The 24,385-nt window shown below is 34.2% G+C and overlaps 1 protein-coding gene across 2 annotated transcripts in view; it reads right to left on the bottom strand.

The window, feature by feature from the left end:
- The window catches only part of LOC123526419 (alkaline phosphatase-like), a 29,277-nt gene extending 12,484 nt beyond the window's left edge, over positions 1–16,793 (bottom strand). Inside the window, exons 1-5 of one of the 2 annotated variants that reach the window (XM_053522966.1) lie at positions 16,690–16,793; positions 11,833–12,053; positions 9,205–9,382; positions 8,391–8,563; positions 4,619–4,723 (exon numbers count right to left, since the gene is read on the bottom strand). In XM_053522966.1, coding sequence (XP_053378941.1) covers positions 4,619–4,723; positions 8,391–8,563; positions 9,205–9,382; positions 11,833–11,946 — 570 coding nt within the window. In that variant the 5' untranslated portion in view covers positions 11,947–12,053; positions 16,690–16,793. Of the gene's footprint in view, positions 1–4,618; positions 4,724–8,390; positions 8,564–9,204; positions 9,383–11,832; positions 12,054–16,391; positions 16,561–16,689 lie in introns of those variants that run through there. The other variant, XM_053522964.1, reaches the window with a different exon arrangement.
- Between the last annotated feature and the right edge of the window lie 7,592 nt (positions 16,794–24,385).

Here is a 24,385-nt window from a genome sequence, read left to right as displayed (position 1 = left end):
ACCATAAAAGAATATTTACAATGAAATTAAATGATTCATTCAATTTAAAACAACCAAAACAACCACTACTAACTCCAATATCAGCACACATTATGATATTCGGGTTGCATTCAGTAATTTTTCAGCTGTAGATTAATATAATATGCCTCATAATCATGACAATATGCATGTTTTAGTGTTGTTATATTTTCTGGTCCTTTGGCATCATGGACTCCATTCAACATATATGTCATAGCGTTCTGCTTAAGCCGGTGCTAGGGGGCGTAAGAGGTGTTGCACATTTCATTACCTCTCATGAACAGACTCAATCAAACCGAGTCTGCTATTATTCTTCTTGGCTTCATTCTATGCTTCCAAAGGATCTTTTTACGGATTTTATTGTTCAAATTCAAATATTGAAAACTGAAATTTTTCTAACTAAGTTTAAATGATCTCAAATGATTTCATTGCAGTCTTCCGAATCCCGCTAAATGTATAATTATCCGAGAAGAAATCGTACACCAGAACGTGAATATTTGGGGAAGATAACACCGCCGCAAATCTACCGGCGATTAAAAGGCGAATTTGTTAAAAATGATGTTTCTTTCGAATTAATTATACCCTTTAATGATATGTCAATCACAAACACCAGCTGGAATGCAATATTAAATCAAATAGAAGTGCATACGTTCGTATTTTCGGGAAACAGATACGAATTATTCGCCCCTCCGTAACGGCTGCAATTATTTTCCTAAGTCATGCAAATAAAAATTATTTTCCTAAATATTATGAAAGGATCGTATCTTTCTCTATGAAAAATAATAGGATGACATCTCTTTTGTTGATTCTGTTGATTTCATCAATATATCTTTCCATAAACCTATTTCTATGCTACAAAGTTCAACGGATACACGAGTGCAATTTTATCCGAAAATAGAACGCACGCCGTTCTAGTTAGATGTTTTCTGATCATGTGACCAAAACCGTTGAAGCTGTTTGGTGTTGTTATAATAATAAACTTTCGATTAACTTTTCTAGCAGGAACTGAGTTTTGAAACGTTTACAAAAGACGTAACTTGGTTTTAATACCGATTATAGATCTACGCCGATTGTTCTAAGTACTATGCTATTTTTGTAGGTTATTTATAGTTTATTTTGGTCACGTGATGAAGAATTGTTTTGGTCATGTGATCAAAGCAAGCATGGTCATTTTCATACGCGTTGTTTTTGTTATCAAATAAAGATTACGGCAAATTTGCACTTAAGCAGTGCATTTTTTGATAAAGCTGAATCTCAGAAACTTTCTGAAAGTTAAACAGACTTGAATTACGTAAAATTTATGGAGGACATGGAACTACTTGTTCTTCGGTTTCGGATAAGCATTTTGACCGTAAAATTGTGGTATGATAAATCTGTGGTTACGCTTCGCTACCCACAAAAACATAGATATAGATCAGAGGGTTACAGTTTTCAGCCTTTCGATGAATAGAATCAAACTTGGGCTGGGGTGTATGTATAGGGGGATACAATTCCAGGAAAGAATTTTATGTTTGTGCATATGTCACTTTGGCTTTCGTGTATTAAATAAACAAAGAAAGTAAGTAAGTAAGTAATAAATCGAGTTGATTTGCTGAGCTTTTGTAACCGTTTTATCGGCCAACATTAGGGTTTACAACTCCTTTATGTGATTTAGGAAAACTTGCAATGTTCTGATGTTGCCAGCACAGGCATGCATAGATAATTCAACACGAACACGTGTTCGTAGAAATATGAAAGTAGATCCGTTTATCATGATAAAATGTAATGTCTCGTGACCACAGTGTATAGACTCTCTGTACGCCCAAACGGAAGTCGCCAATAACTAGGCGTTCACTTTCGTTTTTCAAATTTTTGGAAGCTGTCGGTAGTGTGTATTTTCATGTTTTTCTGTGGCTATTTGAAATAAATATTCTTGTTGTATATATTTTTCAATGTATGATAAATGTCTCTACAACAAACTGCCATTTAACAGACATTAACACATGAAATTAAAACGTATTTTCATTCAAAACCTAGAAGGTCGAAGCAAAAGACGATGTATTCAGGCTAAAATGCCCATTATTTAGGAACTGCGAGTGAAATACGTGTCAGAACCGCTTCTGAATGTTAAATTATAAATTCATGCAAATGAGTTTATACCTACAAATATGAATTTACAATCCTGAATAGTTTAAATATTGTTAAATTCAACATGCATATGAATTATACACTGAACGCCTAGTCGCAAATTTTTATAGAAAAACTGTCCCACTATTCGCCAAAACACTGTGCGCCTATTCAATAACGAAATGACGAAGTGTTTGGGCTTGTATGCTCTATACACTGTACTTACTGAATTTATAAATATAAGTTTTGTATTGTATTTTACTTGTGACAGTGAAACAGTATTTACTAGTCTGTTTCACCAACGATGTCCTTGTCTTGGACAGGAAATAGAATCTGTATACGAGTTTCCGTTAACATACGAGAAAAATATGTATTTATTCCGCTCAGCTTGACAGGACACTGTTTTTGTTTTTTTCTTTGTATTTTAGCTCGATAATTCGGGGAATAGCGGTGCTTTTCTACTAGCCCCGGCTTTGGTTAAAGTTAAGTTTTTTGGCAGCCTTTTTTTCTGTCACATCTTTTTTTAACTGTTGCTTATACCTTACTGTAATTTCACATAAACATTGTGCAAACAAAGCCTTTTCAGCTCGACTATTCGAAGAATAGTCAGCTATTCTACTCACCCTGGCGTCGGCGTCGGCGTCACACCTTGGTTAAGTTTTTGCATGCAAGTACATACAGCTATCATTTCAAGGCATATAGCTTTGAAACTTATTTTTTTCTTTTTCTAGATCAATTACCAACCTCACTGGGTCAAGTCCCATAACTCTGGCGTGTATTTTGGGCAAATTATGCCCCCTTTAGGACTTAGAAAATTCTGGTTAAAGTTTTACATGCAAGTTACTATCTCCAAAACTAATACAGTTATTGAATTGAAATTTTACAAGTGCCTTTGGGGTTATAAAACTGGTTGATAGCAGCAAGTCCCATAACATGTTGGTCAAATTATATCCGCTCTATATAGGAGCCAGGTCATTTTCCGCTTGTTCTGTAGCGATTACTGAAATAATTTTTAATGCAAACGAAAAAGAATTGGATACTAGCTTCGATCTGCTTGATTTTGACTGATATCAGCGGTTATTTGGAGCCGGATATTAAAATAAACAGAAATTACAAATAGCCGCGCCGATGGCAGCTGTTTCTTCTGTGAATTATGATAAAGTCCACGTCATAAAGTCCGAACAAGTCTCTGAGATGCCGGAAATGGATCAAACACTGAGTTGGGCCACTTAACGATTATATGAATGATGCGTTAGTGTAAAGAATCTAGTCATTATTACAAAAAAAATAATTTCAAACACAATGCAGGTTAGAGGTTATTAGTACGCATTTACTGCGACTGAGCCGTGCTAGACTAATTAATTTGATAATTACTTACTAATAAACACTAACCTTTACGAAAAGTGGATTCGAAACTGCAGTTATAACATATAAACTGGTCAGTGACTGTTACGAAAACGAAAGAAATTATAGCTATTACCTTTTAAATGTCGGTTGTAATAAAACAAAGTCAAATTATGGAAATATATGAATGAAAAGAAGTTTTGAATAGGCGTTCAGTTTTTCGACTAAGCGTTCAGTCCGGATTTTAGAAATAGCGATTAGTGGGCCAGTAATGTATCGACTAGTGGGACAGTGTAATCGGCATATATGTCTCAGAAAAACACATTTTCCTGAAAACGCATTCGTTACCATAGAGCCATGCTAGTATTTATTAATGCGTAAGATATTTATCTACGAAGTAGCAAAGGTTTCAATTCTTTGCAAAAGCTCAATATACATGTATTTCAAAGAATTGATAGTTTTATTACAAAATCGAACAAATACCCACACCTGATTCGACTTTAAATGAAGTATATTAAGAGTTTTAATAGGCGTGTTTGGTATCTACGTAAACAGTAGCTCTTAAACAATATGTAGATAAAAAATACACTTACTTTATGCGATATTAACGAAATAAACAACGAAAATCCAAGCCATCCGCGACAGCAAAAATTTGTGTTTTGATTTCTGAACGCCTAGTTTTTGACGACTTCCGGTCGGGCGTACAGAGAGTCTATACACTGTGGTGACTCCAAGTCAAACACCTTTTGAGACATATGCACAAACTTATATGCTGTTAATGCATAATTTTGGCCAAGTGGAAGCCAAAATGAAACTTCAATGGCTTGAATAACATTCCTATAAAGTTGAATGACTCTAGGTCAAACACATTTTGATGCATGTGCGACACACAAACGGACATTCGGATCGACATACTTATCAGGAGTATCTGTATCAAATCGAATTCATCTGTGACAAATCGCGATTACCTGTATCAGATAGCATTTACCTGTGAAAAAAAAATCGATTATCTGTATCAAATCGCGGTAATCTGTGACCAATTGCATTTAGCTGTATCAAATCGCATTTATCAGTATCAAAACGCATTTATCTGTGACAAATTGTATTCATCTATATCAAATCTAATTTTCCCGTGTCAAATCACAATTACCTGTATCAAATCACGGTTATCCTTGCGTCCTCCCGTGAGTAGGCCACTCTGGGGGTCATTTGTGTTGTTTTTTAAAAATTTCTCCCGACCACCACCGAGGATTACCTAAAATATATAGAACAGATATACAAATATTTAAATATTAAGGAGACTGAAGATTCTATTTGTTCAAACATCATCTTGAATCAAAGTGCGATAAATTTTATTTGCTGTAAAGTAGTTTTCTTTAATGATTTTTTGTTCTGAAATACATTAAAAAGAAATAGTACTTATTGACGTAGATGAATATTGTTGGTGTACTGAAAGACCTTGAATGACATCTACCGCAAAATAACATGTTCTAGATAAGTGTATTTAAACAAACATATTTTAAGATACAAGGACACAAGACATGAGATTGAGGTTTTTTTTAATTGCAACGCAATGTGCAATTAAATACAGGACAAGTACATTTTCTCATCGTTAAATGATGTCAGCATATTACCGTTAAACAAATTAAGGTAAATCCTTTGCCCAAATTTTGACAGGTGGCAAAAAGGAACAACTCTCGTCAAAGAATACTTTATGCTTGGCTTTAACATGTCAAAGTGTTAAATGATATTAATTTATTTTGTTCTTTTTTCAACGTCACGGCTGTCAGCTACCTTAACTGCGGAAAGCTTTGTGCAATCGTGTTCTTCACAAGTTACCCGTATGTTACAGGATATTGGCGGGGAACACACTGTCACCTGTCAAATCGCAAGGAGAATATTTGCCCCACCAGAGGACCGAATATGATATCTCCTAATTCATAGTGCCTGACGCTTCACACACCATTTGGGTCGAAAGTCTGCTTTGTGTGCGCACACATTTTAAAGTATACGTGCACATATTTAAACATATGCGTGCAAGAGTAAATATTATACGTCTACGTATACGTGCACGCGTAAATATGTAGGTGCACGTATATATGGACGTGCACGTGTATATTTATTTATGCACGCGTAATAACAAGTGCACGTATATATACACGCGCACGTCCATATAAAAGTTCGCTTACATACTTACGCGTGCACTTATAAAAAATATACAAGTGGACGTATATGTTTACGCATGAACGAACTCGTATATTTTGAAATATGCACGTATGCAAAGCCGATTTTCGACCCAAATGATACAGGCGGTCTAGCTAGCGTCACTATTAAAAGGTGCAAGCTAGACAAAATTTATGTGCAACCAGCTGGTTTTTAAATAACTTTATATAGATAGTGCGATGTTTTATCTTTAATAAGACACATTTATGACCTTGATAAGGTATAGATGACGGCATTTCTAACGCAATCAGTAAACAACGAAGATAAATATCTCTTACTAAACACTATACTGTACGCTAAAAGACAGCAGTATTTAATTTTAACATTTAGAAGGGGAATGTGTTCAGATTTATCAACATACCGCACTGCTAAAATTGATAGCAGCCTCTAAAATATAACAAAAAAGAAACAACAATATTATAAATCATTTAGGAAAATATAGCACTTTGGCAGATAAATATAAATACGTTTATCATTAATGATTAAGATGAACACATTTATTGTTCCTACAAAAATGTCTCAGAAAATGAAATACTGAGTAATTGGTTTATTTATATTAAACAATAAATGTTTACATTAGTAACTGACACGTTCTCCCAAACTATTTATACTTTGATACGTTACTAATAAACATTCGTTAGATGAAGTATAAACATTATTAAAAGAACAACAAAAATCTCCCTATTTTACGTCTAATTTTAGAGCGTGTCAATTAACGCAGTGGATAATTTCATACAAGCTTTTCATACTATAATAACAGTAGTAGTAGTAGTAGTAGTAGCAGTAGTAGTAATATAAATAATAATAATAATAGTGATAATAACTTTATTTACGGAAGGTAGCACATGAAGATAAAGATCAGTACAGAGTACAAATAATACATCTTAATTTTAACTGTGAACCTTCTGAACAACTACAACAAACAAATAGAATATAAATAGAGAACGATAACGAAAACATTAATTCAGGGTTAACTTCATGGTAAATCAGGGTTTTCTTCATAGTCAATACGACTCAAAACTTGCGATTTGTTTCAGTTAAAAGCTTTTCAAGTTTTATAGAAGAAACTTGCCAGACGATTGAATTAACATTTAGTCTGCTGAAGGGCAAGTGATTCTGCCTTTACGATCAGTGCAGACCCAGATCCGTGCAGGCTGATCTTAGTCTGCATTGTTCGCTATTCAGTCAGTTAACATTCAGTGAACACCCCTTCGAATAATAAATGGTACTGTCCAAATTGAATGATTGGCCAGTCCATTTTAGAAATTTAGCTGGGTAAAGGTTACACGTGACCAAACAAATCTCGTTACATAACATACTAAAAATGAGACAGGCATATATAAAAAAAATATATATATGACTTATAGTTATGTAAATATTTTTATACTAAGAATATCTATAGGTCAAATAGTACTAAATAAGTAATCAAGCAGCACTTCCGGGCTAGTCGGATAATGGCGGAAAGAAAAAAATCCTCAATTTTCTCCCAGTTAATGTGGCATTTTCGGATTTTATGTAAGCCACTTCCTGTTTTTATTTCATTGTGGACCTATACTTGACATTTAGGTAGCATTTTCAAGGATATTTTTTGTATTTCTAGTAATGCAAACAAACCGTATTTCTTATGTGTTCATACCCACATTTTAGCTGTCAGTTTGGAAGATATTCCATAGCTCTGAATTGTACGACAAAAAATCTCTCTTAGAAGACACATGACCCCTACTTTTCTTGGTCTTTTGGTGGTTTATAGGTCATTAAAAACATCAGGCTAGCAATTATTTTTAAAATGGGCCTGGCTATGTGTAACAGCGCTCAGAAGACTGTCAATTTTTAATTATTTTATATAGAACATATAGCAAATTTATTTACTACTATACAGTCTATACAAAAAGAAGACAAATATATTTCTGGAATATATCAAATTAAGCAAAAAGTTCTCATTGTAGATAACATTTCAGACTTTATGTTCATACAAAAACAAACGACGACGACAAATTTATTCTCTTTTTGCAGTCTAGCAAAAAAATATATATATTCGCTATCAATACAAGAAAACAATAACAGACAGTAAGTCGAGACTACTTTATATAGTTTATATAGTTTAAATTCCATTTTGTAAATACCCACTACACGCTTAGTTTGGCTTGGAATTGTCCAAATAGTTCATTTTGCCGGACTTAACGCCGAGCAACAGTATCTTAAAAATATACATATTTTTTATTGGTTACCTCATATTTAAGTACATCCAAATATCAGAATATATGGGTTGTTATAAAAGTAGAAGTTCTGTAAATTTTAAATTTCATAGAAAAAATATTAAAAATGAACTGAGTTACGGACTTCAAAATAAGACGCCCTCAGAACCAAGAATCGCAAAATATCAAGGTAATATTACGCATATACCTTTGGCATTTGTATGTATTCGAACATTTTGTTCCCCGATTTACATTTATTTGCATGTACTAAGTAACGATATTGAAACATTTCTGAATTATTATGTTTAACTTATATGTTTTGAGGTTAACTGTTTATCTGGTTTTACATTAAATCAGCTCTGCACAGATACAAAACATGCATTGTATACTTAAAAAAGAGATTCTTATATCCATCAATAAAAATAGGTAAAACTTAATCAACCATTGGGATTCTTTTTATTGCTATGGAGCACACATCTAATGATGAGTTTACCCGCGACTGACCTGGATATCGATATTATCGTCAATCAGCTGTGAAGCGATATCTTTACAATTGTGTCCAGCACCATCGTCAAAATCGGCATCGCTTTCCCAGTTCCGTTCAGGTGTGTGTGCGTACAGGGCCGCGGGTGTGGCATGCGTAACCCGTGTTGTTGTTACTAGACCTACAGATTTACCTGTGAAAAAAAAAGATTTCAGTATTGCAGTTAAGCATTAAAGAGTGTTGTATGAATCCATTGTAAACTGAAACTAAACACCACGTTTAGTACAAATGCCATGTTGCCTGACAGCGATTCAAAGAGTGAAATGGTTTTAAAATGTTTTCTTAATTACAACTCGACATGCTTTATGCACGCTGTGTCATTCTGCTGAATTTCTTCTTTTGTTTTGCGTTGTCAATGCTCTGTCAGTGCTAGTTTTGCATAGGCCTAAAGAGGGTTTGCACGAACTTAGTATGCTTTCTTGATCTACAGATTTTGTAAATGTTAATTTACTAAAATATGGGTCAAGGCAAATTGAGTATTTAACATTCTTAAGTATATGTCAATGTTCCAGACTCTAAATGTATTCAGTCGAGACCCAGGGTAAAATTATGTTAATCGGTGTAGATAGAACGTTATCCGCATTACATTGTTTCAAACAATGAATGTAACTGATTGGTATTTCATGAATATTAATGTAAATGTTCACAGATTTACACACACGTTTCTCTGTTACCCGGACAACAACCGAAGCGGTATGATTTTGAATATTAATCGGATATAAGTACTTTGTTAATGCTCACATGCTTGTAATAGTAACAGAATATGCTAATTACCTGCATCCAAGGACCAATGTAGAATGCTTTTTAACTCTGAGCCGGACACCATGGAAGCGCATTCCCCTCTTCTTGCCCGGGCGTCACATCCTATAAGCCCTAAGTTCGTCTTGACGCCGCTGAAATAAGCAGTGGCTGTTCCAGCAGAGTCGGCAGTCTGCGCATCTTGATTATATGTCTAAAACAAATTGAAACTTAAAAGCTATCGATGAACCCGATTCAGACGAATTTTAAATACAGGGGAAGTGAGCGCACCCTGTGTTGTCTTTAAGCAACAACTGAAATTATAGTTAATTGAATTTTGAAGATATGGAGCATCACGGAGAAAAACCTATCTGACCTAGGTGTTACCTTGATCTTGAATATAGTTAGCCGTGCGGTGCATGTATTTTGCTACATTAGGATATTGAACAACTAAGGAAATGAACAGTGGTTAGACAGGGACTCCAACATAGCCATAAATGAACCGTGCCATGAGAAAACCAACATAGTGGGTTTGCGACCAGCATGGATCCAGACCAGACTGTGCTTCATGCTGTTCCCTGGAGGTTTCTCAACAGGATTTGAAAGCGAACAGCATTGATCCTGACCAGACTGCGCGGATGCACAGACTGGTCTGAATCCATGCTGTCGCAAACACACTATGTTGGTTTTCTCATGGAGCCGCTCAAATATAAACTACACTTTACTGGTATGAATTTTTAACGTTATTATTTCATCAGTGTTCATACCAGGAAAAGGCTAAGTGGTGTATAGTTTCAGAACCAGGATCCTGTCCCAAAGCTGGCCAGGATCCAGAAAAAAAATTAATAGGGGAGGGGGCATCAGTTTAGAATGAATGCGTCATCGGCGAGTGGTGTGTATAAATTTTGATAAAAGATTATTCCTGTGCCAAAATACTTGGGTGCAACTGTGATAAGTATAAGTCACTTCTCATATGAGCTTCAACTTAAAATATGAAATTGTCATGGAATATTACTGTCTGGCGTACTTTATTAATATTTGCTTCACATGCCGGAGTATCTTTATCTTCACAATAAGTGTCAACATATCAAGAAACCAATAAATATTCGAATCTGGACAGCAAAGCTAACAAACCCCTCATACATTCATTCAGGCATTAATTGCACTAGCAAAGCTGCGAGGCTTTTATAGAGTTGGGATGTCGGTCGTATAATCTGTTTGCGCCTGGTTCGATCCATGCTGTTATACCTCATACATAAATCTAATATCTATTTACCCAGAAGGCTGTCAAAGATAATAAAAGACCTCACCTTGACATTAATAGTATCGGTAATAGAGACTTCATTACGAGTTGCTAGGCAACCGTTAATCTTGAGTAAAAACTAGGGATGGCAACGAATATTCGAATATTCGTTCATGACATGAATATTCGAATACTGTTTCACTATTCGAATATTCGGAAAAATATATAAAATCACAAGAACTAAAAAAAAAACCAAATGCAAAAACCAATATGTTCGTTTATCTAATTTACCAAAATTCGCTTTCATAGTAAATACGCGCGAAAATGGCTTCCGCCGCTGTCAGACGTGTCACTTTGTATATTAGCGTGCCGATATTGTACATCGCTATGGTGATGACATCGTAACCTGTAGTAAGTACCGCTAATTGCTTACCTTTAGAAATTTTATTAGTCCCCAATTGACGTTAATCCGTTACAAATCGCCTTGTTTTGGTAGGTGCGAACCGCATATAATTAAAAATCATCAGAAAGCACTTGAACTATAATGACTCTGATTTCAATCAAAGTCGATTCAAGATGTATTTCAGTAAAGAAAAATGCCGAAAAGTGTTGTAAACAAGTCAAATGTGACGAATTTTATTTTTATGTAAAACGGATTCCTCTTGATAATAAATGCATTTCGTATGGAAAAAAATAGTAGAATGTACTCAATATTCAGACAAAGGGTAAAGTTAAACAAAATATATCTTTTATAAGACTCCCCCACCCCCACAGTCTTAATTTTACACACCGTTTAATCGAAAATATTGTTCATGCTATTAGGTGAATCTACTGTCAATGGAAGCAATGCCGCCTGTCTTTTTAAAGTATTTCACGCGGTCATCCGATAAGAAGTCGGCTACGTGTAATATGTGTGGAGAGAACCTTACTTACGGGAGGGCCACACCCCCGTAAAAACATGTAAAAATAAGTAAAACCTATATAGATTATATGTAAATGGGGGCAAATAACAAATATTTTATATTCAAAAAGATGAACAAGCGATGAGAACGATAAGTCAGTCTTAATTCGTCAATGTCTAAATTACTTCCGGTGTAAACGAAAGTAGAATTATGCAGATCGCTGCTAAGGGTACGATAAATTCGTAAGATTTTGGGTTGATTTGTTGATCATTTTATGACCGAATATTCGAATATTCGTCCGGAAGGCTGACCGAATATTCGAATACCAAAATTGCTATTCGTTGCCATCTCTAGTAAAAACATCCTAATGAGCCATATGCCAATAAAATATCGTCGACTCGGGTTATTTAACAAAATTTATGAACGGTCATGAAATATCAGTTTTAACTTATTCGGATTAGATTGAAATGCGTTATCATGTACTTGCCAAACATCATTATGTACAATATCAAAGTATACCTTTGACAATCCAACATGTGGAAATTTTTCGAAGCTCAGTATTTCTTCCTCCCCTGTTTTATTTTTGAGTTGACCCTTCAAAATTCTCGCTGCAGTCACAGTTGATACTCCCATACCATCTCCAAGAAAAACAATCACATTCTTAGCTACTGCAATATTTGGCTTTATCTGTTTTGCCTTCTTAAGTTCACTAGTCGCCAGTTTGTTCCAATGGCCCGGAGCTGAAATCAATACATGTACTTCTTAATAAATTATACGGCTTTAAAGGTATTCTGTATGTCTGTGTGGTGTGTGTGTTTTCACAGCCATGAGTTGTATTTCAGCAGTCATCAAAATCAGAGAGGTTGGATTTTAGCATGAATGCATAATGTTATGACTATATTGACTTAAAACGACGTCTGCAGATAAGTGTGTGTTCAAAGAGACACTATTACACCGGCTCCTGGATCTATTTACACAATGTCGAAGCAAATGATGTTTTAACTTAACAGTATCGGAACACCCTGTCTCCAGAAAATCAACACTTAGAGAAATATCCTGCCTCTGGATAAACAGCATTTAGGGAAACATCCTGCATCCAGATAAACAACACTTAAAGAAGCCTCCTGCCTCCAGAAAACAGCACTTAGAGATGCCTCCTGCATCAAGGTAAACAACAATTAGAGAAACATTTTGCCTCAAGATAAACAACAGTTAAAGAAACATCCTGCCTGCAAAACAACAACAACACTTAAAGAAGCCTCCTACCTCTAGAAAAACAACACTTAGAGAAACCGCCTGCATCCAGGTAAACAACAATTAGATAAACATCCAAATAACAATATTTAAAGAAGCCTCCTATATCCAGAAAAACAACACTTAGAGTAACCTCCTGCCTCCAGATAAACAACACTTAAAGAAGCCTCCTGCCTCCAGAAAAACAAATTTAGATAAACCTCCTGCATCAAGGCAAACCACAATTTGAGAAACATCCTGCCTCAAGATAAACAACACTTAAGGAAGCCTCATGCCTCTAGAAAAACAACACTTAAAGAAACCTCCTACCTCTAGAAAAATAACACTTAGACAAGTCTGACAAACCTCCTCCATCCAGATAAACAAGAATAAGAGAAGCATCCCGCAACCAGATAACAACATTTAAAGACGCCTACTGTCTCCAGAAAAACAACACTTAGAGCAACCTCCTGCCTCCAGATAAACAACACTAAGGGAACCTTTGCGTCAAGATTTTCAACACTTTGAGAAACCTCCTATCTCCAGAAAAACAACACTTAAAGAAGCCCCCTGCCTTCAGAAAAACAAAACTTAGAGAAACCTCCTGCATCCAGATAAACATCACTTAGAGAAACCTCCTGCATCCTCTGGGATAACAAACACTAAGAGACACCTCCTGTATCCAGATTTACAACACTTAAAGCGACCTTCTACATCCGGATAAACAACACTTAGAGAAACCTCCTGATCCAGATAAACATCACTGAGAGAAATCTCCTCGATCCACTGGGATAAGCAACACTAAGAGAAACCTCCTGTATCCAGATTTACAACACTTAAAGTAACCTTCTACCTCCAGATAAACAACACTTGAGAAACCTCCTGCATCCATATAAACAACACTTAGAGAAAATCCCTACCTCCAGACCAATAGCACTTAGAAAACCTTCTGTCTCCAGATGAACAAAAAATAAGAGAAACCTTCTATATCCAGATTTACAACATTTAGAGAAACCTCCTACCTCCAGATAAACAGCACTCAGAGAAACCTCCTGCATCCCTGTCAACAATAATTAGAGAAACATCCTGCATCCAGATAAACAACACTTAAAGAAACCATCCAGATCAACATCATTTAGAGAAACCTCCTGCATCCACTGGGGTAAGCAAAACTAAAAGAAACCTCCTGTATCCAGATTTACAACACTTAGAGAAACCTTCTACCTGCAGATAAACAACACTTAGAGAAACCTTCTGCATCCAGATAAACATCACTTAGAGAAATCCCCTGCATCCACTTGGATAAGCAACACTAAGAGAAACCTTCTATATCCAGATAGACAACACTTAAAGAAATCTCCTACCTCCAGATCAACAGCACTTAGAGAAACCTCCTGTACCCGGATGAACAACAATTCGAGAAACCTTCTATATCCAGACAGACAACACTTAAAAGAAATCTCCTACCTCCAGACCAACAGTACTTAGAGAAACCTCCTGTATCCAGATCAGCAACAATTAGAGAAACCTTTTATATCCAGATAGACAACACTTTGAGAAACCTCCTGCATCCAGATAAACAACAATAAGAGAAACATCCTGCCTCAAGATAAACAACACTTAGAGAAACCTTCTGCATCCACATCAACAGCACTTAGAGAAACCTCCTGTATCCAGATAAATAACACTTACATGCTTAGAGAAACCTCCTGTCTCTAGATAAACAACACGAAGAGAAACACCCTGTCTCCAGATAAACAACACAAAGAGAAACATGCTGCCTCCAGATAAGCAACACTAAGAGAAACATCCTGCCTCCAGATAAACAACACTTAGAGAAACGTCCTACCGGCAGATAAACAGCATTTAGAGACACTTCCTACCTCCAGTCAAACAATACTAAGGGACACCTCCTGTCTTTATATAAACAACAATTTAACTGAAATAATTTAAGACAGGATCTTATTCAAATATCAGAAAAAAAAAACTGTTAATTAAGTTCACATTTTTTGGGGAAAATAACCTCGCTATGGGAACATAACACTGCTGTGGGAAAAAACTTCGTTTTTTTTACATTTCTTTCTTTAGACTGACTGACACTATAAATTAGAGAGAATTTTCTTACTTAATTTATATTTTATTATTTATATTTATTTATATATTTATTATATTCTATTAATATAAATCTTGAAGCGTGATTATTTACGCTGTTGTTAATTATATAAATGAAGGGCAATTTATTCATTTTCTATTTGATAAATGATCATATCATACGAGCATGAATTAAAATGAATGCATTCAGCATTGTATGACACATGTTACCTAAACATGTTTCTGAAGATTATATCATTAAGACAAATGAAATGAAAATCATGAAAACATTCTCGTGTCATTTCATGTTGATGAGGTGTATAAATGTTTGAGAAGTTAAGTACACAAGGCATAAACCGAGTGTTGAACGCAATACTGTCGTAAGTCCTTCTTTATTTTATAGGAGTTACTACAGTATTGCGTTCAACCCTCGAAACGTACATGTAATATGTATAAAGTCCAAAATTGGACAAAATTCAAGAAATGAAAGCGTACATGAATGTCCCGAAAATATACGCGTATGTCCAGTAATGTAGAAGATGTGCAAATATTTTTTATTTGAATTGGATGGATAATATAGGAGGAGAAGAGTGCACAATGTACAAATATTTTTGTAGTACTAGTAAGTCCAAAAGGGCCATAACTCACGGCAGAATACAGGACATAAAAAGCTAACACTTTGTGCATATCCGCTCCATGCTGATTATGTACACCATCGGACAGAAACTGTGTGAGAAGTTGAGTACACCCGCTTCGAATCGAAAGGAAAGTCGCAATAAAGTGCAAACATCCACGTCATGATGATGACGTATACCAAGTAGTATCATTTGAATTTGATTGAAAATTTAGAGGATGTTGAGTTCACAACGTTCGAGTGAAGTTATAATGATTCAAAGTCCAGAAAAGGGCATTACTCATTAAAACAATCGGACATGAAAGTCCTGACAATGTTCGTATGACCACCTCATGCTAATGATGTATACCACGAAGATCCATTTGAATCGGATGGCTGTAAAAACTGTAAAAATCACTGAATCATTGAGAAACTGTGACGGACTGACGGCCGGACAGGTCAAACACTATATGCCTCATGGCTTTTCGACAACAAAATACGGTACGCAACGAACATATGCATGACATTAATTTAATAATGATTCAATGGCAAAAATAATCTTTCCTAAAAATGCTGATGCTATAATTTTTAGAAAACTAAAATGATACTGGAGGCATAAAGGGGATGGTGTCCGTATGCGAAACAACTATGGACTTCAAAAATATAATGATAACGCCGATAACGATTCAAGTCATGCTGGAAATATTATAGAAGGGTGATTCAATAAATGATACAGTTATCTAAATACTAATAAAAGAATGTTGAATTAATCTTATTGTAATATGAATAAATTCTATAGATAATATGATTTTGGTGTTGCACTTACAGCAGGTCCGCGGTCAAGTTCATTTTATTCTGACATCTAGAGATATTTCAGAAATGACCTACGTCGCATTTTACATTTATACTTTGCGCCACGTAATTAATTACAACATATAATATATTGTCAACATAAATAGCGTAAACATAAAATAGGACTTGGAAAAAAAGGCTTCAATGAAACTGCTTTATTCAAGCGTAAGGGATATTCATGAAATATTGCGAAATTTCGTAGGCACAACAGCCTGAAACCCCAGTTTCTTTCTTTCTTTCATTTTTTTTTTTTGTAATGATCCGGCCAAGCATGGAAAAATGTACTTACTTTCGCCATTTGCGGAATAGGTATAATCCGCCGCGCATACTAAATAACAATTTATCCAAATACAAATTAATGCACACAGTTTTACATCCATTGCGACTGGGTTTAGGTTCAGATATATTATGGCCCCTCACTTCTTACACTGATAAGGATGATAATACTGATCAGTGTCGGTGCACCGCAATTTTTACGCACGTAAATGGCACTTGTAAATGAAATATTTTCAAACCGACCATATTTATAACAAAACGAGCCCGTTCCCTCTATTTTCAGCCTAACTACAAATTTCAAACCAAATTACCATTTCCGTGTTCTGCACTTGATACTGTATATTTGCACGTGTGTCGAGTCACTGTTGTTTACACAGGTATTATTTCGCTTTAAGTATCCTGTTAGGAGTGAACAATATCTTATTAATATGACAGGACATGCGGCATGTAATAAAATGTCATAAAATATGTTTTTTCGTGTGTCACTCGTGATTATCACTATATATACCAGTACTTATTCACTGCTGAAACGTATCTATAGATCTATCAGCTTGTTTCATTTTTTTTCTTAAAAACACTCGAATTTCTAACTATCGGTTTCTGTTTTGGTATTATGAGCATTCAGTATGACAAAATATAGATTTAAGACGATAATTTTTCTATTTTAAACTTGAATTATTAATTTTATTTTTGGATTGAAATCAATTTTAGAGAGATACATCCTGATAGCATTGTTGGACTGAAAGACTGAAAGAACAATTTCTTGTGAAGCCTCTTCCTTTCTGTTATAAATCGTAATGCAGCTGTAAGTTCGTTTGAAAAGTAGAAATTATCATGCTGTGAAATGTAATTTTACTGAACAAACACAGAACCGCAGTTCAAACGGAGGTCCGCAGAATAACCAAGGGTCACTTTATTAGTTTATAATAGCCCGTTTGTAGAGGGCAGAATGTAGTACGTGCCTGTATAAAAAAAGTCGTCGTTTGAGGATTCCGTCAGTGTAACTTATTTTATCATAGATACGGTATCAAATCATAGCACTGGTATCTTTGCCCCCAATTAATTTGATTCATGTTTTGTTTATCTTTCTTTTTTTAATCATACGCCATGTACCAAATGGCCCATCCCTCAACATGACATGCCGTCTCTTCGTGTTTGGTCTACAAGGATAAGATATAAATATTGAAAGCGCGGTTATAATATATAACACAGCTTTAACCTCCTGACTTGTTAATAACAACTTTATTATCTGGTTAATCAGTAAACAAAGGTCATACTGACTTCACGTGTGATGAAATAAATGTAACAGATGCGATAAACTGTGCTTAACAAAGAATTAGCAATACTTGTTAATATCAGTGTTATTAGCTAAATGTCCGGGGAAGAAATGAACAAGATGTCAGGATGATTCAATATCGCTTACCTGACGCAAATGGGTACATATTGCTTAGAGCCCATTTGATGGTTTTAATACATGATTTAGTGTACAGCTTTAATTGTAAACCAATGAAAACGCCGCTTTCTCTTGTATCTTCAAATAGGTCGCGGCGAATTTTGACCCTGAAGGCATGATTAGAGTAAACTTTGTAGAGGTCCTTGCGAATTTGAACAAGATATTCATTTTTTAATTTATTTTAGCTCAGGCGATTGTTTAATTAAGCTGAGCCATTTGAACAAATTCCAGGGATTCATCTGGCAAAGTTTGATGAAATTGAATCAAGCAGTTTATGAGAAGCAACATGTGGACGGACGGACGACAGATATGCAGCGGTCCTAAAAGCTCACCATTAACACTATATGCTCGGATGATCTAAGAGGAAACTCAAATAGTAAAATGCCCCGTTGTGAAGAAAAGGTCAGGGTCTAGTGAAAACGAGGCAGTAGTTAACATATGTAAATCAAGTTACTGAATATAAATTATGACTATTTTGAATGCAAAAAAGCTCATTTAGAGTATGAAAAATAGAAAACAGACATTAGAAATTAAAAGGTTTAAGGAAAAGTATTCACCGTATTGTGTTTCCTTTCCCGCCCATATACAAAGATGTTTTTGAATTTCACTTGATATACAAAGTTTTATAATATATGTGTACTTTGTTCTTTTTTTTTTTGCATATCAACATAATTTACTTACATTATGTGCAGCTAAAACTCATATAAAATCTTTATTTTTTTTTTCTTTTGATACAATCTTGTTGCCAGAAAACCAATAAATCATTGCAAAGGAAATCTATTTCAACCGATCGATAAATCAGTGAATGAATATATTCATTAGTGGCGGGAAACTGACAGATCTGTATCAGGCGATAAAAACGATGCCAGATCAACAGATAAACATCATGTGTTGATTACTGATAACAAATTCTTGCCTTTCACATTCATTAATTCTGTAGCATGGTTTTCTGTGAGTTTTGTATTTACAATGTATTTTTTAAAAAACCAAATGTAAAATATTTTAGAGATTTGTACGCCAGAGCATTAGTGTCCCATGTGTTATACGTTAATTATAAGTTACTAAGTCAAAATTTCTGCTTTGAAAGTCTTTATTTCGAGATACTAAGTCAAAATATCAAGTAAGTATCTTCGAAACAAGATAAGTAATTACTTAAAGCTGGAACAAATGCTTTTTCGTAGATTTTACAGTTCTCGAAAAGGGTAGTATTCTTAACCCTTAGCCTGCTGGCGGCAAGTGATTTTTGCCTTTGCGACCAGTGCAGACCACGATCAGCCTGCACATCCTTGCAGTCTGATCATGGTCTGCACTATCCGCCATTCAGTCAATACGCCCAATGTCAGTTAAAAGAGCATTTTCATATTTTTGCTGTCCCAAGCCTTTATTTTTAAAAGTATGGTACACATGGTGTCAGCTTGAGCATTTAATTGCAGAACAAGACCAAGTTTATCAGTATATATCGTTTTTACCAAATTAAAAACTGATTTTAATGAAATATTTAACAAAAAGTATTCCAAAAAATGTGATATTTTCAGTGTCCTGGCTGTGGGGCTATTGTAAGTACGAGGTCAGCTGAGTATAAATTGGTTATTTATGACACCGTTTTATCCTAAGATTAAAGAAATAATGTTTGGAAAACATACTAATATTCTTGTATAGACTGTAATTGTGATAATTTGATTTTCATATGTAATACTTGGGTGTCCCTGAATCTCACGTAAGATACGTTAACATATTTTGTGCCCATGAGTCTCGTATAAAGTAATGTCATTTAAACATGGATTATACGTATATGACATTTGCTTTGGTGATATTGAATGTCCACAATAGTTAAAGGAGTAATTTCAATCAGGACAGTGAGAAGTCAACAATTTCAAAAGTTCAATTGTTGCGTTCATTTTACGTAAGATACGTTAACATTGAAGCAGCTGGATACAAAAGAATAACATATATAGCATAATTCAGAACAGTGTTTCTTCATAGTCTGTGATATTTTAAAAAGATATAAACTTGTACGATTAAATAACAATGCATGGACGTTATATTTTCATTGAAAACCGAATTGTTAACTTTAGTAAGATACGTTAAAGTAAGATACGTTAATATATTTGTTGAGAATTCGTTTTCATTTGCGGTAAAATCCAATATTTGGCTTCCATCACTGCTTATACCCTTAAAGAGTGTTATTACATCCAACAGAAGTATTCGCTGACGTATGATCTTCAAAGTTTTACAAGCGGGAGCATTTAAATTTCAGTATTATATGGAGGCAATAAACACACAGGTACGAAGGTAAGTTATCATGTTAGACTTATTCTTTTTGCATTTCATGGCAGTATGTACCTTATATCTTATTCACAATTGCATTTTTAAAATCAGGCATGAGTTCTGGTGAAGAAAATGTGAAGAAACAAGTTTAACGTATCTTGCTTAAATTTAACGTATATTACACATGGTATCCAATATGTATTACATAATTTTTAGAATATTTAGCTAGGTTGATAAGTAAATGCATGTTTATTAAATCTCTTAAGGATTAAATTCATACATTAAATTAAATGAAGATAGTTTCATTGGTTATAAAACAGGGAATTATTGCTGGTATACCTTAACGTATCTTACAATTGTGTTAACGTATCTTACTTTTATCAGAACTTTGCAGAAGGGACAGCCTTAGAAATAACCTGAAATGCTGAGATTGGCAGCATATGAAAAAAAGAAATCTGAAGTTAGAAAAAAAGAAAACTGTCCATGAAGAGAACCTATAGTTTTTCAAAGAAGAGCAAGTACATATATTGTCACACTGAGGAAGTATAATGTTTGAGAAAAGCACAACGGAGTACATCGCGACTAAAAATCAAGTTACAGTTACACAGTTACAAAGCTGGTCTTGAACACGACCAAAGTGCCAACAGAATAAGAGGAATTAGCTTGATGAACACGGAGACCACATTGGGAAAGGAAGGCAGATGAAATGAACGATGTCCCAATTAATATAGTTAGTTAGAAGAAGAACAATAAACAGACCGATGATACTTTAATGCAAAATAATTATGTCCCTAAGCGAAATTCCAACTTTGAACAGTTCCATTTTAGGAGAACAGGATGAGAATAAAAGAACCAGAAAATGAAGAGTGTGCGAAGGTATCTTTATAGAGGGATGTAAGCATAAATATAAATTTAAACTATTTAAATGGCCGCCTTAACCAGAAGTCGATTTTGCATAAATTGTTTGCAGTATATAAAATACCATGCACCGCAAGACAAGAGGAAGAGACAGTTCAAGTTTCATGATAAAATACTACTCATACTATCAATATATGGTAATAAATTGGTCATTTACTTTTAAATAGACTTGTATTCATTTAACAACAAAATATTCTTTAAAAATTTAAGATGGTGGTCATTGCGTAAGATACGTTAACATAAGTTGAGCTCGGAACATTGTAATATATTGTACTATACGAAGTTCAATGCCGGACTTTTAACAATGCCTGAGCCATAACTTGGTGTAGAAATAATGTACTTAAGGATTAATATGGTTCTATGAGATATATCAATGTTTTGTTACTTCTGAAATGATGTGTAAGATACGTTAACAAGTTCCTTTCATGGCTTATTATGTATCATTTATTAGACTTCTAGAATTTTGATTTGCCGTGGCAAAGTCACGTTGTGATGAATCACTCATTTCATGTGTTCTTTTGGCATAGAATATTTCCTTACCCTATGTCATAGTCCTTGGTAAGATACGTTAAAGAGCGTATATTTTATCTTAAGGAAAAATATAAACTAACTGGCACATAAAGCAACAGTCGATTTTCACTTTGTGAATGGAAAAATAGTTAATTGATGTAAAGTCGTTGTTAACTTTGAATAAACTTAATTTTTTGTGAGTAGATCATAAACGACAGACAACAAAGAATTATATTCTTATTTCTTTTATTTATTCATCAATTTTAAGAGTCTGAAAAAAATTTAAATCAAAAGTCATATGGAATCACATACCATGGAAATGTTACCATGTATGATATGAACTAAATTTAATAATGTGTTTAAAAATGAAAATCTTTGTTATACCTTTAAGATGATTTCTAGAATATTCAACGTATCTTACAATGGGAACTATATATGTTTGTTCCAGTAACAGTCATGAGTTAGTGATTGCACAGACAGGGCCCCCACATGTGTTTTATTAACGTTCAAGGGTTATTTCTTCAGTTTGTTTCAATAAAATTCGAGAAAACACAAGTTGATTTTCATTCAGTTCTTAAAATGAAAATGTCCCTTTAACTGACATTTGGCGAATAGCGTTTTGGTATTCATCCTTTTTAACAGTTAATGGTACTATCCAAATTGAAAGATGGACAAGTTCATTATAGAAATTTAGCAGGGTAACGTTTAAAATAGTGGCAATATCTCTTATTGTTTGAATCATATGAAAGACGTTTGACCCATAAAATTTTGGAAATTACGTTTTTATATGATGCTTTAAAATATTCCGATTAATTTTATGAAAATCAGACAGCTATTGGAGTCAAAATGACAATTTGATTTATCTATTTATTCATTAATTCGGTGACTGAAAACACTGATAAATTTAAAATTAATCAAGATAATTATATTGAAAACAGATAAGGGTTGAATAATGTATTATATCAACATTTGCATAAAGTTGCTTTTATCAAAAAAGATGTAGACGGAAATCCATGTTGCGTAAAAGTGTAATCTTTATAATTTCTTTAAATATACAACATAACTAATGGATTTGATCTTTACAAGAACTATGTTATTTTCGGCTTCGTGTCGATCAGCCGCTTTGTAATACATGTATAAGAAACAATAACGAGCAAGAAATATGGAAATTCCCCGAAAACATACTTTTTTCAAACATTTGCTATTTTTAGTAACAGTGGCATTGACGCATTGACCCCAGTAGTAAGAAAACCAAAACAATCCCAAGCTTTCTGATGTATTAAAAACGTTCTTTTTAAATCTTAAAAGATTAATTTTGAAACATTTTTTAAGGAGGTAGGTTACCTTTATATTTGTATGTGCGCATGTCCAACCGGAAGCTAACGTGACGATTTACGACGACGTTTACGACAAGCTAAATGTGTTTGTATATTCATTCTTCTGAAAACAAATCATAGACCTGTCTTCGATCTGACGCTTTATGGTTTAATAATGCAGAAATAATGAATAAATTGCCGCAGAAACGCTTCAAAACAATGTTGCCTTAAAATGACGTCATTGACGTCATGACGTTACGTGTCAGTTACCGCGCAAAATTAATAGCCTTTATCTTAAAAGTACGTAATTCTGTGCATTTTCTTTATTCAAACTATTTTCAAATAACCATTATTTGCTGAAATATTTTTTATGAGTCTTTTGCTCTGAATAATAATCAATATTTTGCTTCTTTTATGTAGTTACATTGAAATGTTATGCGGAATGTACGAAAATGGATGATGGTAACCAATGTTATTTGGAATATAGTTAGGTGAGAGGTTACTTGTTACGGCCATTTTCAAATAAAAATCTAGCAGTTTGATTTGTAATACCTATTTTTCAGGTTCCGTTGATAATTTGTTACTTATATACTAAAACTAAGATCTAAAATTGTTCAAATTTCAGTAGAAAATTGTGGTTTCTTGAATTGAAATGATGTTACCATGGAAACGAAGCCCGTGACCTATGTATCTAAAGGTAAAATTCAAAAGCGTTGACACTAGTCTATTTAAGAAACACAGCTTCGGCTTTTTATTTTCATTTCATCAATATCCATGAGAATAATAGTAGCATGCTGAACGATTTTTCCATGAACAATGCCAGACGAGGGGTACTGCTGTAAGTATTCTAAGCTTAGAAATGTGTTTGAATAAATGCAGATAACACGAAAATATAACTTACGTTAGAAATAATATGTTTTAAAGCTACATCAACTAGAAAGATAATCTTATTCAATATTATTTTATAAGAAATTACGACAAAAAGCAAGATATAAGCCATTTTAAACATCTCTGTTGTCATGGTTACTTTAAACTTTAAGAAAAATAGGGTACCATGTATAGTGCTTGGTATTTTGCTAATAATATTACCCAAATATTCCATGTTGTTCATTAACAGAATGGCACTGAAGCCGTCGAAAACCCCTATTTTTATACATAGCTGTCTAAAAATGAGAGAAAATGCGTTACCATGGAAACACGAGCCCCGCGACATATACATTTTAAGCTTATATTAGAAAGCTAACGTGCATACTAGTAAAATTATAGATTATGCTGACTTCTACGGATATCAATGAAACTAAAATACACTGAAAAGTGTTAAATATCCGTATTTTCCTTCTTCTTTCCATATGAAATACCTTTGGAGGGTCATGTTCTTCAAACCTGAATAAAAACTGAACTTGAAGGAACAGAGACAAACGAAACTGAGATTTTAGCAATTAAAACTTCATATAACACGAACTACAAAAAGACGTTGCGGTTCAACTAATTTGAATTTACCCTTGTAACAAGGTAACCTACCTCCTTAACAAAAAAAAAAAA

The sequence above is a fragment of the Mercenaria mercenaria genome, chromosome 14 (assembly GCF_021730395.1).
Source record: "Mercenaria mercenaria strain notata chromosome 14, MADL_Memer_1, whole genome shotgun sequence".
NCBI lineage: Eukaryota > Metazoa > Mollusca > Bivalvia > Venerida > Veneridae > Mercenaria > Mercenaria mercenaria.
This window is presented reverse-complemented; position numbering and strand designations above follow the sequence as displayed.